This window comes from Jaculus jaculus, chromosome 2, assembly GCF_020740685.1.
Source record: "Jaculus jaculus isolate mJacJac1 chromosome 2, mJacJac1.mat.Y.cur, whole genome shotgun sequence".
Taxonomy (NCBI): domain Eukaryota; kingdom Metazoa; phylum Chordata; class Mammalia; order Rodentia; family Dipodidae; genus Jaculus; species Jaculus jaculus.
The window spans coordinates 190,133,202-190,146,976 of NC_059103.1; the positions used below are offsets into that span (position 1 = coordinate 190,133,202).

The window sequence follows — 13,775 nt, forward strand, 5'->3', positions numbered from 1 at the left end:
ATAAACTAACCTTACATAGGGCACGGGATCAGTCTGAATCATATTAAGTAGCCACTGAAGTTCTTCATAACTCCTGTCCACTGAAAATAACAATGAGCAGATATATGAGACCAATTACAATAAGTTAACAAGTAATAAGCAGGAACATTAAATATGTAGTACTCTCTAGCTAGATTTTCATTCAGAGTTGAAGGCTACAGACAAGCTTTTACATGTGTGTTCCTACGTTTACAAAGATATCTTTCTAAGTCAGTGAGTCAATCTAACAATTAATGACAGATACATATGAAAATGTCACAATGAAATTGACTACTTTGTATGGTAACTATAAAAAAGATAAAAACAACCTTTAACAGTTAAAATCTCTATCTTGTATATAATGTAAAAACTCCAATAACTAAGACTGACTTTCACAAATATTTCCTTTTTGGAAATGAAATTGCGGACAAGGCAGTGCTGGAGAGATGGCTCAGCAGTTACTGGCACTTGCTTGCAACACTTGATGGCTCACGTTCAATTCTGCAGTACTCATGTAAAGCCAGATGCACTGTGTGGCGCATGCACCTGGGGTTCATTACAGTGGCAGGAGGTCCTGGCATGCCCAGTCTCTCTGTGTGCCTCATTCTCTCTGTCTTAAATAAATAAATAAAAATATGAAAATGAAATGGGGGGCTAGAGAGGTTGGCTCACTGGTTAAGTGTAGCTTGTGCACAAGCATTACAGCCTGAGGACCTAAAACCACCCCAAGTTTGAACCTCCAGATGCCACATAAACAGCACACTGTGGTCAAGTGCTCCTCTAAACAAAGGGGAGAGAGACCAGAGAATACTCTGGGGCCACAAAGACCAGCAAGCTCTACTATCAGTAAGAGACTCCTGCTCAAATAAGAACAGGCAGAAAAGTGATAGAGTGGGACTCCTATGTTCTGCTCCAGCCATCTCCTATGGCACGCGAGTGTACAAGGCACCTCAGGGTTACATTAACATGTACACACACCACACACAGAACATTACATACACACAAGCAAAAATGGAAAATGATGGGCTGGAGAGATGGCTCAGTATTTCAGGCACTTGCCTGAAAAGCCTAAGGACGCGAGTTACTCAAGTTGATTCCCCAGCACCTACATAAAGCCAGATGCACAAGTTGGCGCATGCGCCTGGAGTTCATTTGCAGTGGTTAGAGGCCCTGGCATGCCCATTCTCCCTATCTACCACTTTCTCTTTCTCACTCTCTCTCAAATAAATAATTTTTTTTTTAAGAAAAGGAAAATGAAATAGGCATCTAAGGTATTACCTTTAGTATAATCAACAACTGCTTCCAAAGCTGCTATCCTGATGTCCACAAAGTGGCCATATTCAGCATAAGATTTGAAAAGAGCTGGGTCACTTGGCACATGTCCATTCTTCTGAAGAACCCTTATGGCTTTCAAGCAACTAGAAAAAGTGTTCATTGCATTAGATTCATTTCTCACAGTAAATTTAAAAGCCAATGTGATTAAAATACACTTTCAATTTTGCAATGTTTCATGTTTATGACAAAATTTCAATATTCACTATGTAAATACTGAAAAAAAAAAAAAAAAACAATTTAGCCAGGCATGGTAGTGCACACCTTAAATAATCTCAGCACTTGGAAGACAGAGGTAGAAGGATCACTGTGAGTTCAACGCTAGCCTGAGACTACAACCTGCTCTTGGTCAGATGTTTTCTGCCAGCAATGCAAACCTGACTGTAACACTTGCAAAGCCTGACAGCCAGGGTCAAGTCCCTAGTATCCACGTAATGCCAGGTGCACATAGTGCATATACGAGGAGCTCATTTGCTGTGGCAGGAGGCCCTGGCGCACCCATATTCACTCTTCCAAATTAATAAACAAAAATGTTTTAAAAAGTTGATTACTATACGAACAGAAAGTTAGAATTGTTGATGTTATCATCGACTCTTAGCATACTCAAAGAAATGAGAGAATGTTTTGAAAGCCACACGCCAGAGAAGCTGAAGGAAATGTAAAGTCTTCTGAAAAGGTAATGAGCCAGCTATAATGGTGTACCCAGCATTTGGAAATGGAGGCAAGAGGATCCTTGTCAACACAGCTAATTGGGAGTTTAGCTTGGGTTATTCATGAGACACTGTCTCAAGTCATAAAGTTACAACAGAAAAAGAATATTAACAACAGGGGATGTTTACATGAATTCAATGAAGTAATAATGCATATTAAGTATTTTTAAAGATATGAGGAAGTATTCATGATATAATGCTGAACATAAAAACTAAACATACCATGTAATTTCAAGTAATTAAAAAGTTCTACAAAGGGACAAGGCTGGAGAAGTGGCTCAGCAGTTAAAGGCACTTGCAGTGCCTGATGGCCTGGGTTCAATTCCCCAGTACCCACACAAAACCAGATGCGAAAGCGGTACATTCATCTGGAGTCCATACGCAGTGGCAGCAGGCCTGGGCATGCACATTCTCCTCCCCCACTCTCTGTTTGCGTATTTTCAAAAAGTTCTGCAAGTTTTCCAAATATTAATAATTTATCTAATAATTTATCTATAGATGTCAGAAAAATTGAATTTCTCCTTTACTATATAAATCCCAATTTTATTTAAAAAGAATAATTTTAAAGTTATGAAAATATATTTAAAGCCGAAGCAAAGATTTAATGATACCTGACAGTGATAGTATGTCTATAACTTGGAAGAAGTTTTTCCATGTTCAAAAACCGGGTTATTTCTTCAAGAATTAGTCGCACATCAGGATTTAAATTATCCAGTGTTCTTACTTCGTTATTCACACTGACTGCAGGTGTAACAGAGTTGGCCAGAGCATCAATCATTTCTGCACGGTAGTAGTTATCTGAAAACTAAGTCAAGGAACAGGTAAAAGAAGATAAATTAACTCTTCTGATAAAACAGTAATAAACACACATAACATTATTTCAGCTCAGAACATGGCTCAGAAGTATACTTTTCTAGCATTAAAAACACCCCTTGTCATGTGGATCCTAGCTATAGATGATTGGGCTTCTGAATGAGAAGGGAAATCCTTAGTAGCAGAGGCCAGTAAGTTAAAAAGGAGACATAAAGGGAAGAGAAAGGAAGGGAGGAGGATACTTAATAGGTTGATATTGTATATATGTAGGTACAATGACTGAGATGGGGAGGTAATATGATGGAGAATGGAATTTCAAAGGGGAAAGTGAGGGGAGGGGAGGGAGGGAATTACAATGGGATATCTTTTTATAATCATGGAAAATGTTAATAAAAATTAAAAATAAATAAATAAATAAAAAACCTTGTCAGCTTGGGCTAGATTGAAATAAGACTCTTTCTCGAAAAACAACAAATATTACCAGCCTGAGAAAATAAATAAATCAATGAATAACTAAATAAGTAAATAATCTAAAATCATAAACACATCTTCTAGTAAAAATTTAATTCAAAAAAATTTATAATTTTTTTGGGAGTAAGTAAGGGTGTGCCAGGGGCTCTTGCTACACAAATGAACTTCAGGCACTTGCACCACTTTGCAAATCCAGGTTTTTGTGGGTTGAAGCTGGGCTGATGGGCTTTACAAACCAAAATTGGTTATAGTCCCTTTACCCACTAAAGCCATCTCCCCAGCCTAATAATACATTTTTTAAAGTATTTATTATGTGTAAGGCCTCATAGTGTGACCTAACCACATCCTCTACACACACGTACTCAAACCACACACACTCATACCACACACACACACTAGCAGTATCATCAAACAACATCAAAATTTAAAATGTACTGCAGTACTCACTATGATGCCAAAAATGTAATAAGGACTCAATAAATGAAGAACATACTTCACTGATACCAACAAAGCAATCTAGTACTAAAATAAAGTCACAGGGCTGGAGAGATGGCTTAGTGGTTAAGCACTTGCTTGTGAAGCCTAAGGACCCTGGTTCGAAGCCCGATTCCCAGGACCCATGTGAGCCAAAAGAACAAGGGGTGCACACATCTGGAGTTCGTTTGCAGTGCTGGAGGCCCTGGCATGCCCATTCGCTCTGTGTGTCTCTTTCTCTGTGTCTGTAGCTCTCAAATAAATAAATAAAAATAAACAAAAAATTTAAAAAGAAAATCACAGCCAGGCATGGTGGTGTGCACCTGCAATCCCAGCACCCGGGCGGCAGAAGTAGGAGGACTGCCCTGTGTTCAAGGCCACCCTGACACTACATAGTGAAGTCTAGGTCAGCCTGGACTAAAGTGAGACCCTACCTCAAAAAAACCCAAAAAACAGCAACAAAAAAAAGAAAGAAAGAGAAAATCACAGCCAGGACTTCACTTGGCTATGATCCAAGCACTTGAGAGGCTATGGTATGAGTCCCAGAGTTCAAGGTCAGCCTGGAAAATATGGTGAGTCACTGAAAAAAAATACTGTTTTCAGAAAAAGAATTAGGTGTAGTTCAGCAATATATTGCATGCCCAGCATGTGTAAGGCCCCAGGTGTTGACAAAACAGAAAAGTAGCATAATTTTAAAAATATTTTTTTAATTTATGTATTTGCTAGGAGAGAGAGAAAAGACATAGGCAAAATGAGCATTTCAGGGCCTCTAGCTACTGTAAATAAACTCCATATGCATGCGCCACCTTGTGCATCTGGCTTTACATGGGCACTGGGGAATCAAACTTGGGTCGTTAGGCCTTGCAGGCAAGCACCTTAACTACTGAGTTATCTCTCCAGCCCCAGTAACAAATTTTTGTTTGTTTTTCAAGATAGGGTCTCACTCTAGCCCAGACTGACCTGGAATTCACTATGCCGTCACAGGGTGGCCTCAAACTCACGGCAATCCTCTTACCTCTACCTCCTGAGTGCTGGGATTAAAGGTGTGCATCATCATACTTGGCCCAGTAACACAATTTTCAAAAATTAAATTAAAAATAAGAGGTCAGAAGCTGGGCATGGTGGTGCATGCCTTTAATGTCAGCACTTGGGAGGCAGAGGTAGGAGGACTGCCATGAGTTCAAGGCCACCCTGAGACTACATAGTGAATTCCAAGTCAGCCTGGGCTAGAATGAAACATTATCTCAATAAACATCAACAACAAAAAAGAGGCCAGAGAAATAGCTCAATCAGTAAAGTGCTTGCCTCAGAAGCATGAGAACCGACCAAGTTCAATCTCCAGTGTCCATATATGCTGGGCATGATGGCACATGCCTGGAGAGAGCCAGATGCCTGGAGCTTATTATTGCCTGGTCAATCTAGCCTATGTGGTGAACTTCAGACCAATGAAAGACCCTGTCTCAAAGGAGGCTGAAGGTATTTGGCTTTCACACGCAAGCTCCCACATATGCACATGCACCTGTACACACACAAGAACACACATACATGCATTCATGCATGCCACACATACACATGCAGAAAAGCACAATTTAGCTAACAAATTAAAGAGCACAATTATGTAATAAGCATATTATATTTTTTGTAAAATAGCATTGTGCTGAAGCTATTCCTATTATTTTTTTTATTTTTTGTTGTTTATTCTTATTTATTTGAGTGCAACAAAGGGGAGGAGGAATGGAAGCACCAGGGCCTCCAGCCACTGCAAACAAACTCCAGCGTGTGCACCTCTTTGTGCATCTGGCTAACATGGGTCCTGGGGAATTGAGCCTCGAACCGGGGTCCTTAGGCTTCACAGGGAAGCGCTTAACCACTAAGCCATCTCTCCAGACCTACTCCCATTATTATACTACAATATCTAATTATATAGAAAAATAAAGGAGGGCTTAATGTCTTTTCTCAAAGTCCAAATCAGTTCCTTGCTCTTTCAAAACTAGAATTACCTTTCCTTTACCTTCACTTTGGAGTCTCAGCGACTTCTTAGACTTCATTTAACTGCCACAGTCTCCTAACCCACGTGCCCTGCCTTTATATTCTGACAGATATTGTTGAATTTCCCTTCTCTCCTATCGTTGAAATTATAGCTCCCTCTAGGTCCTACCTTCCTTTAGGAGCTTTCTCTGGCTTCCCCAAACTCAGCCTGGATAAGACTTTAAGCACTTTTTCAACACCCCAAGTAATTGGTTACCATGATATTGATTCCATCTAAATAAAATATTCCTCCCTTGCTTGTTTCTTTCACTATAGAATAAGTACCTGGGAAAACCAAGTTATTCATCCAAACCTTGCTTTAATTTCTATTTACTAAATCAACTCAAGGTATCCAGTTTAGATAACAATAGTTGAAAAGTATCTCCTATTTTGTATTTTTATCTATTATGACATGCAGAACATACACCATGAAAAACACTCTTGACAAACAAAACAATATAGGGAACAGATTAGTAAAACAAGCCCTAAAATTTTAGCCTTTGGATATTTGGAAAAGTACCACAAAGCTTGGGGTGAGAGCTGTGTGTGTGTGTGAATGCATATATATTCCCAGCTTTCAGGAGGCTGATACAGGAGAATCTTCAGTTTGAGGATAGCCTGGACTGTACAAGACCCTGTCTCAAAATTATAAAAATAAAATAAGATAAAAGCAGGGTATCCAAGGCAGCCATCTGTCCTCAAGTACTGCACACTTAATCCTGCTATGTAATGGGTGAAGTAAGTGACACATGTGCTCTCTTCAAATCAGTGTTCCATGTGAAATATTTAAACAGATACTATAAAAGACTCCAACAACATGCAAATAAAAAAACTCATAGAGCCGGGCATGGTGGCGCACGCCTTTAATCCCAGCACTTGGGAGGCAGAGGTAGGATCGCCATGAGTTTGAGGCCACCTTGAGACTACATAGTGAATCCCAGGTCAGCCTAGGCCACAGTGTGACCCTACCTCAAAAAACCAAGAAAAAAGATATTTCAATTAGGGGAAGATTCACATGATTATTTTACTAACATGTGGGTGTGAAGAACTTATAATAGTATAAGTTTGCTACAGAACAAAGCCAAATGGAAAAATGAATATAAAAATTAATCTTGAAGTTAAATTCCCAAAGCATTAGACAATAATTTTTTAACAGAATAATTATGTTCCATGGGCATGCTGAAGGTTTTCTAATGTAGAATGATCACTCAGTTTAAAGACTGGTAGCTGCAATGAGCTTCCTGGACTAATCCTATCCACAAATAAGAAAGAAACTGTTCATCCTCACCATTTAGTCTGAAGCCTAGTACTTCAGGACTTCCCTAATTCTCTGCTCTACATTGTTAAGGGAGGCACACCCACTAGGTAGTCTTGCGCATCTCCAGAATAGCAGTCATCAGGTACCTCTGTTAATGAGTTACTTATCTGGTTTCATGGTTAGGTTAAGTCTGTGAGGACCCAAAATCAGACTCTGACATATGGCAGCGATTCAATAAATGTTTAATGAATAAAGTTCCCAAGACATCAGTGTGGTGGTTTGACTCAGGTGTCACCATTAACTTAGGTGTTCTGAATGTTAGGCTCCCAGCTGATGGAGATTTGCTATTGTCCACATTATGTTGGCCAGGGGGTGATGACCACCCTCTGCTCATGCCACTTCCCCCCCCCCTGCCATCATGGAGCTTCTACTCGAGTCAGTAAAGCAAAATAAACCCCCTTTTTCCCCCAAAAGCTGCGCTTAGTTGGGTGATTTCTGCCAGCAATATGAACCTGACTGCAATAGTAATGTTGGTACTGAGAGTGGCGTTGCTGCTAGATACCTAACTGTGTGGCTTTGGCCTTTTGGAGCTGATTTTCAAGAGGAATGTGGAAGGATTTGAAACCTTGGCCTAAGAGACGCCTTGCAGTGCTTGATGGACTATTCTGGTCCATCTATTGTGGTCAAACTCAGACCTGAATGCAATGAGGGTGAGAAAAGAGCTTTGCCTGGACTGGACTACAAGCAGTTTGTCTAAGAGGCTTGATGTTATGGCCATGTCCTGTGGAGTTGTGCAGGGTTGCTCTGCGTAGAAATAAACTGGTATGAACAGAGGGATATGGCACAGAAAGAAATCTTTGGGCTGAAACTTCTGCCTATTCAGCTGCAATTGTATGAGAGATTATAGCCATTGAGATTGGGCCAGCTGACCTGTACTGGGACAACAGAAAGAAGGGACCTGAGTGTCCTATTCTTCAAAGTCTGCTTTATTCCCCCCTGGATTAACAAACTGGCACTCCCTACCTGGTATTATGGAGTGACGAAATGCAGGAAAGAGGGTTATTGAATTTGCAACATGGTCTTATGTTTTGGAAACAGCAATGGGCAGTGTGAAGCAGGTTCGCTGGATGCCTGCATGGAGACCCGATAGAGCCATAAAGATGGACTCTGGGCTGCAGTGGACCCCAGGGGAGATGTCGGGACCACAAGATAGCTGCTAAAGAAAGCTGCCGGCCCTGATGAAGTTTTCCAGGACTGTGAGTAGCCTAGCTGGAGGGCCGGACTTGGAACTCCAGAGACTTGTCGCTGGTTAGAATTATCAGACTTGGAGACTTGTAAGCGGCTAGTGTTGCTGGACTTGGAGCTACAGAGTTTGATGTATGCCCTGTTTAAATCTTGTATTGGTTGAATACTTCTTTGCTATACCCAATGCCATCTTGTGCAGTGTGAGTTTTTATTCTGTGACACTGTGGGACTTGGGGGGATTTTTTGGTACTATGGGCTCAGTTAAAAGACTTTGGATTATGGGGTTGTTTGATTATGATTGTGATTGCTAAAAACTATGCAGACAAAGTTGGATGAATGCATTGCATTTTATATCATGTATGGTTATCAGTTTATGGGGGCCAGGGGCAGAATGCAGTGGTTTGATTCAGGTTTCCCCTATAAACTTAGGTGTTCTGAATGCTAGGTTCCCAGCTGATGGAGATTTGGGGATTAACACCTCTTGGAAGCAGTGTATTGTTGGAGCGGGCTTATCGGTATTAGAGTCAGTTTCCCCTTGCCAGTGTTTGGCACACTCTCCTGTTGCTATTGTCCACCTTATGTTGACCAGGGGGTGATGTCCACCCTCTGCTCATGCCATTGTTATCCCTGCCATCATGGAGCTTTCCCTTGAGTCTGCAAGGCAAAATAAACCTTTTTTTCCCCAAAAGCTTCTCTTGGTTGGGTGATTTCTGCCAAATGCGAACCTGACTGCAACAGTCAGCTGCTATCTCTTCACTCTATTTAACACAATATATTGCCTATCATAGTGATATTCTCAGGAACATTTGCTGACTGTTACAGAGTGAAAATAAGAAGAGTGAAATAATTTTTGGAGTATAGTATCCAACATTTATTCACTAAATAAATGAATAAAAAGGTACATGGTAAAAAGTCAAATTTACCAACAGTAAGTTAATTCCAGTTTGAAAGTGCTCACAAAATTCTTTTATAAAAGAAAAATGTCTGGGCATGGTGCACAAACCTTTAATCCCAGCACTGGGAAGGCAGAAATGGGAGGATCACTGTGGATCTGAGGCAAGCCTAGTACTACAGAATGAGTTCCAGGTCAGCCTTGGCTATTTGAGACCCTACCATGAAAAACAAAACAAAACAAAAAATCAAAATAAATAAATGTTTCAGGGGGGGAAAGGGAATGCGGATGTTGCTCAGTGGTGGAATGCTTCCCTACCATGCACAAAGCCCTGGGTCCCAGCCCTAGGACCAGACACAAAACATGCAAAGAATGGAAATGAAATTGTGCTTGAGACCAGGTGTGGTGGTAATGCCTATAATCTCAGTATATAGGAAGTGAAGACTGCAGGATCATGAGTTTAAGGTCACCCTCAGCTACACAGTGAATTGGAGGCCAGCATGGGCTACATGAGATGCTCATTCAAAAATTAATCAATAATAAAACTTTGTTGTAAAAGCACAAGAAACCAAGTTTTAGCTTGCTCTCCCCAAGTTGATATACTATTTGGGCCACATTACAAGAACACTTAGAGCCAATTATTGTTGGTTCCCATCTACTGGCTATTTTAATAAATCATGTTCCTTTGTTTGTAACTCCAGAAAACAGCCATGGACTCCATAAAGATTCTACAAACAATTTTTTTGTTGTTGTTTTTTTGTAGTGCTGGGATTAAGGGCCCTAAATACTATTTTAATGACAAACTATTAATAGCTATTTTATAATATTCTTTAAGAAAAGTACCTTACCTTATTTTTTCTGTTGTCATTGTACTTGATTAAGTCTAAAATAAATGTTAAGACTTCTTTGGGACAAAGGTTATGAACATCTCTTAACAAAGCCATTGCAACTGGCATAGTCTAGAAAAAGAAAAAAAATACTTTTAGCATAAGCACAATTTATTACTACATTTACTTCATCTATATAAAGAAGAGTTACTCTAGGATTGACACAGATATCTACCTTCCACCTGCTCCTACTAAGAACGTATCTCAGAGCATTCTAACAGAAAAATGGGGAATGGGGTAGGAATTCCAGGGAAGAGTTGCATGACTAGAGATATTCTATGTATATAAACTACGTGCCTTGTTCTCAATTGCTCAAAGAAAATATAGGTAATGTAATTATATTAATTTTGTTCCAAGTGATACAATGGAAAAGGCATACAATTTCAGCATCAAACTCTCTTTACTTGGTTGGATATCTTTAGCTTGTTGCTTACTTAGTAGAAGCCCTGCTTCCTCACAGACATTTATGCTATCTAGAGCCACATGACAAATGGCACAACTCAATCATCAGTCTTTGAACACAATGGATCTCTAATACAAACCCTCAGACTCAGGCAAAATAGTATTCTAAAATCCAGCCTCCTTTTTCCCTTTGCAAATTTTCACTGTTAAAGTTTTTATGAAAGGAGTAATGTGATCTACACAGTGGCAAATTTTACCACTGAAAAAAACAACCCCAGGTAGAATAACAGATGCATAGACATATGAGAACTCAGTACATGAGGAGATCAAGACTATCTCCACTGAACTGGAGAGTCAAAATAGACAGCTCATTTTTCTTGCTTATAAGAGCAGAGGTGGCTAGATATGATGGCATACGCTTGCAAGAATTCCAGCAGGAGCTCTAGGACAGCCTGGGTTACCGGGTGAGTCCCTGTCTCAAGGGTGAGTAGGAAGATGGCAGAGGAAACAGAAGCAACAACAGCGTCACAGTTAATGTTCACTGCCAACTGAATGGATTTAGAATCACCTGTGAGATACACCTGTGGGTACGCTTGAGAGGGGATTTCTAGAGAAGTTTAACTGAAGAGGAAAATCAAACCTGAATATGAGTTGCATCATCTTATGGACTGGGGTCCTTGACTAAATATTTTTAAAAAAAAGTAAAAACAAAAGATAAAAGGAAGAAGTAAGCTGAGCACTGGCATTCATCTTTTTCTGCTTCCTGCCTGGAAGCAATGTGACAGGCTGACACCTGCCACTCCTGATGCCACCCATGCTTTCCCTGAAATGACGGGCTATATTGTCTCAAATTGTGGCCTACAATGAATCCTTTCCTTCCTTAAGATGTGTGTCAGGTATATTTTGTTACAGCAAAAAGAAGAGTGTCAAGCAGGGCATGGTGGCACATGCCTTTAATCCCAGCACTAGGGGGGAGGCAGAGGTAGGATGATCGCCATTGAATTCGAGGCCACCCTGAGACTACATAGTGAATTCCAGGTCATCATGGACTAGAGTGAAACCCTACCTCAAAAATTAAAAAAAGAAAAGAAGAAGAGTGTTTAATACAATCAGTGGTAACAATGAAAGAGCTCCTTTTCTTAAAAATACCTGTCCTATTTTATACTTTTATAACACAAGTTTGAATGATTTTAGAATTAATCTTCTCTTTCTGCTGCCCACTAGAAGTATTATATAAAAGGTGACTGTCTAAAAGCATTAGCTTGCCAAGGTTTTTTGTTTTTTGTTTTTTGTTTTTTTTTGTTGTTGTTGTTGTTTTGTGAGGTAGGGTCTCACTCTAGTCCAGGCTGACCTGGATTTCACCATGTAGTCTCAGGCTAGTCTCAAACTCACAGCGATGCTCCTACCTCTGCTTCCCAAGTGCTGGGATTAAAGGTATGCACCACCATGCCTGATGGCTCAGGTTTGATTTCCCAGAACCCATGTAAAGCCAGATGTACAAGAGGCGTATGCATTTGAAGTTTATTTGCTGTGGCAAGAGGCCAGGGCACACCCATTCTCTCCCTTCTTTTCCTTTCCTCCCTCTCTCCTCTTTCTCAAATATTTTAAAAAAGAAATGTATACCACAATCTAACACATATGCATTGGAAGAAAGTATATGATTAACAAAAAGGGCTGGCAAGCAGATTCAGGATGTTAATCTTAAGCAGTGAGCTATCAGGTTTGTCCAACCTTTTGACACTGACACAACATTGCTATCTATAGAGTTCACACTCAAAAATCATGAAATTAAGTTGCAATAACAAAAGAAAACTGCAAGAAAATCGCTTCCACTTTGAAAAATGTTTATGATTGTGTGTAGCATCACATTAATAGCTATCCTTGGTAGGAAGTAGCTACAGGCTGGACATACCTGAAAGGTGTATGAAAGCACATTGGCAAAATGAAGAAAATATACTTGGCAGACACAAAAATTAACTTGCTTCCATACCACATATCAGGGAAATGTTAGGAGCTAAAAAATTAATTTACGTATCAGCCACTGTTCTGTTCACAAAAACAAAACAAGATGCCCCAAGGTTCTGTAATCATACACATGTATTTCCTTTCCCCACATTTGGATTATCTTGACTCTTGTTCTAATGAAATTTACTATCACTATAATATGACTTCCACTTTCCTCAGGCACCTTGAGGCTACAGGTAAACCTCAGACTCTTCTATCCCATTTCACGGGGATACTGAGCAACAGAACTGGGTCTAAAGCTAGTACTCTGAAAATGAGAAGGCAGAGGCCAAACTGAGCTACTTGAGAGCAATCTCAAAAATATAACAAATAAAAACACTTAAGAGTTCTTAGCTGTAGTGTTCTGACTCAGAATGAACTGTCCACATGATAGCAGGCCTGTTATCAAAAAGGCTTTCCCATGCCCCAGTTTCCCATGTAAACAAATACCAAGTCATTCATTTCCATTCATGTTGGCATTAATGTGTGTGAATTACTTGTACAAAGATTATAAAATAATGAACAATCACTTAAAGCCTTCAAAAAATGTCAGAACAAAGCCAGACTTGTGAACAGTTTCCAAGATAACATATACAGATTATGGCAAGAAAAATAGGATAAGGGCTGGAGAGATGGTTCAGAGGTTAAAGGCATGTGCTTATTTACAAAGCCTGATGACCTGGGTTTGATTCCCCAGCACCCATGGAAAGCTAGACACACTAAGAGGCACTTACATCTGGAATCTGGAGTTTGTGTGCACTGGTAAGAGGCCCTGATGTGCCCATTCTCTATTTTTCTTTTTTATCTCTCTGCTCACAATAAGTAAAAATATTTTTTAAATAAGATAAGTGTAATAGGGCAAGTATGAATAAATATTTACCGTCATAACAGCAAGAGAAAGTAAAGTATACCTTCTGTAGAAAATAACTTTGAAAGCTCATAAAGTTGTTCGTTTTCACAATGTTTGGACAAGTTTTACAACAAAACATTCTCGTAAAGAGTGACTTCATGGCTGGTGGTCCTGTCCACGTGCTCACCATTGAGTTGGCAATCTGCAATGATTAGAAAATGAAGTATTTTTGTCTCCATAACAAATATTTTGAAATAAGTAAAATAGCATTCTAAAAACCAATACCATAGTTCTTGAAAACTAACACAATTTCATTTTTATCACCCATTTTCAAGAAAATATACAAACCCAACAAAAAATCCTGCTTATATGTACTTACAGTTATTTTATA

The 13,775-nt window shown here is 39.6% G+C and overlaps 1 protein-coding gene across 1 annotated transcript in view; it reads right to left on the reverse strand.

Annotated features, from left to right (window-relative positions):
• The window catches only part of Taf2 (TATA-box binding protein associated factor 2), a 108,602-nt gene that overhangs the window by 41,488 nt on the left and 53,339 nt on the right, over positions 1–13,775 (reverse strand). Inside the window, exons 17-21 of the mRNA XM_045144174.1 lie at positions 13,446–13,586; positions 10,090–10,200; positions 2,672–2,865; positions 1,297–1,436; positions 11–80 (exon numbers count right to left, since the gene is read on the reverse strand). Coding sequence (XP_045000109.1) covers positions 11–80; positions 1,297–1,436; positions 2,672–2,865; positions 10,090–10,200; positions 13,446–13,586 — 656 coding nt within the window. The remainder of the gene's footprint in view (positions 1–10; positions 81–1,296; positions 1,437–2,671; positions 2,866–10,089; positions 10,201–13,445; positions 13,587–13,775) is intronic.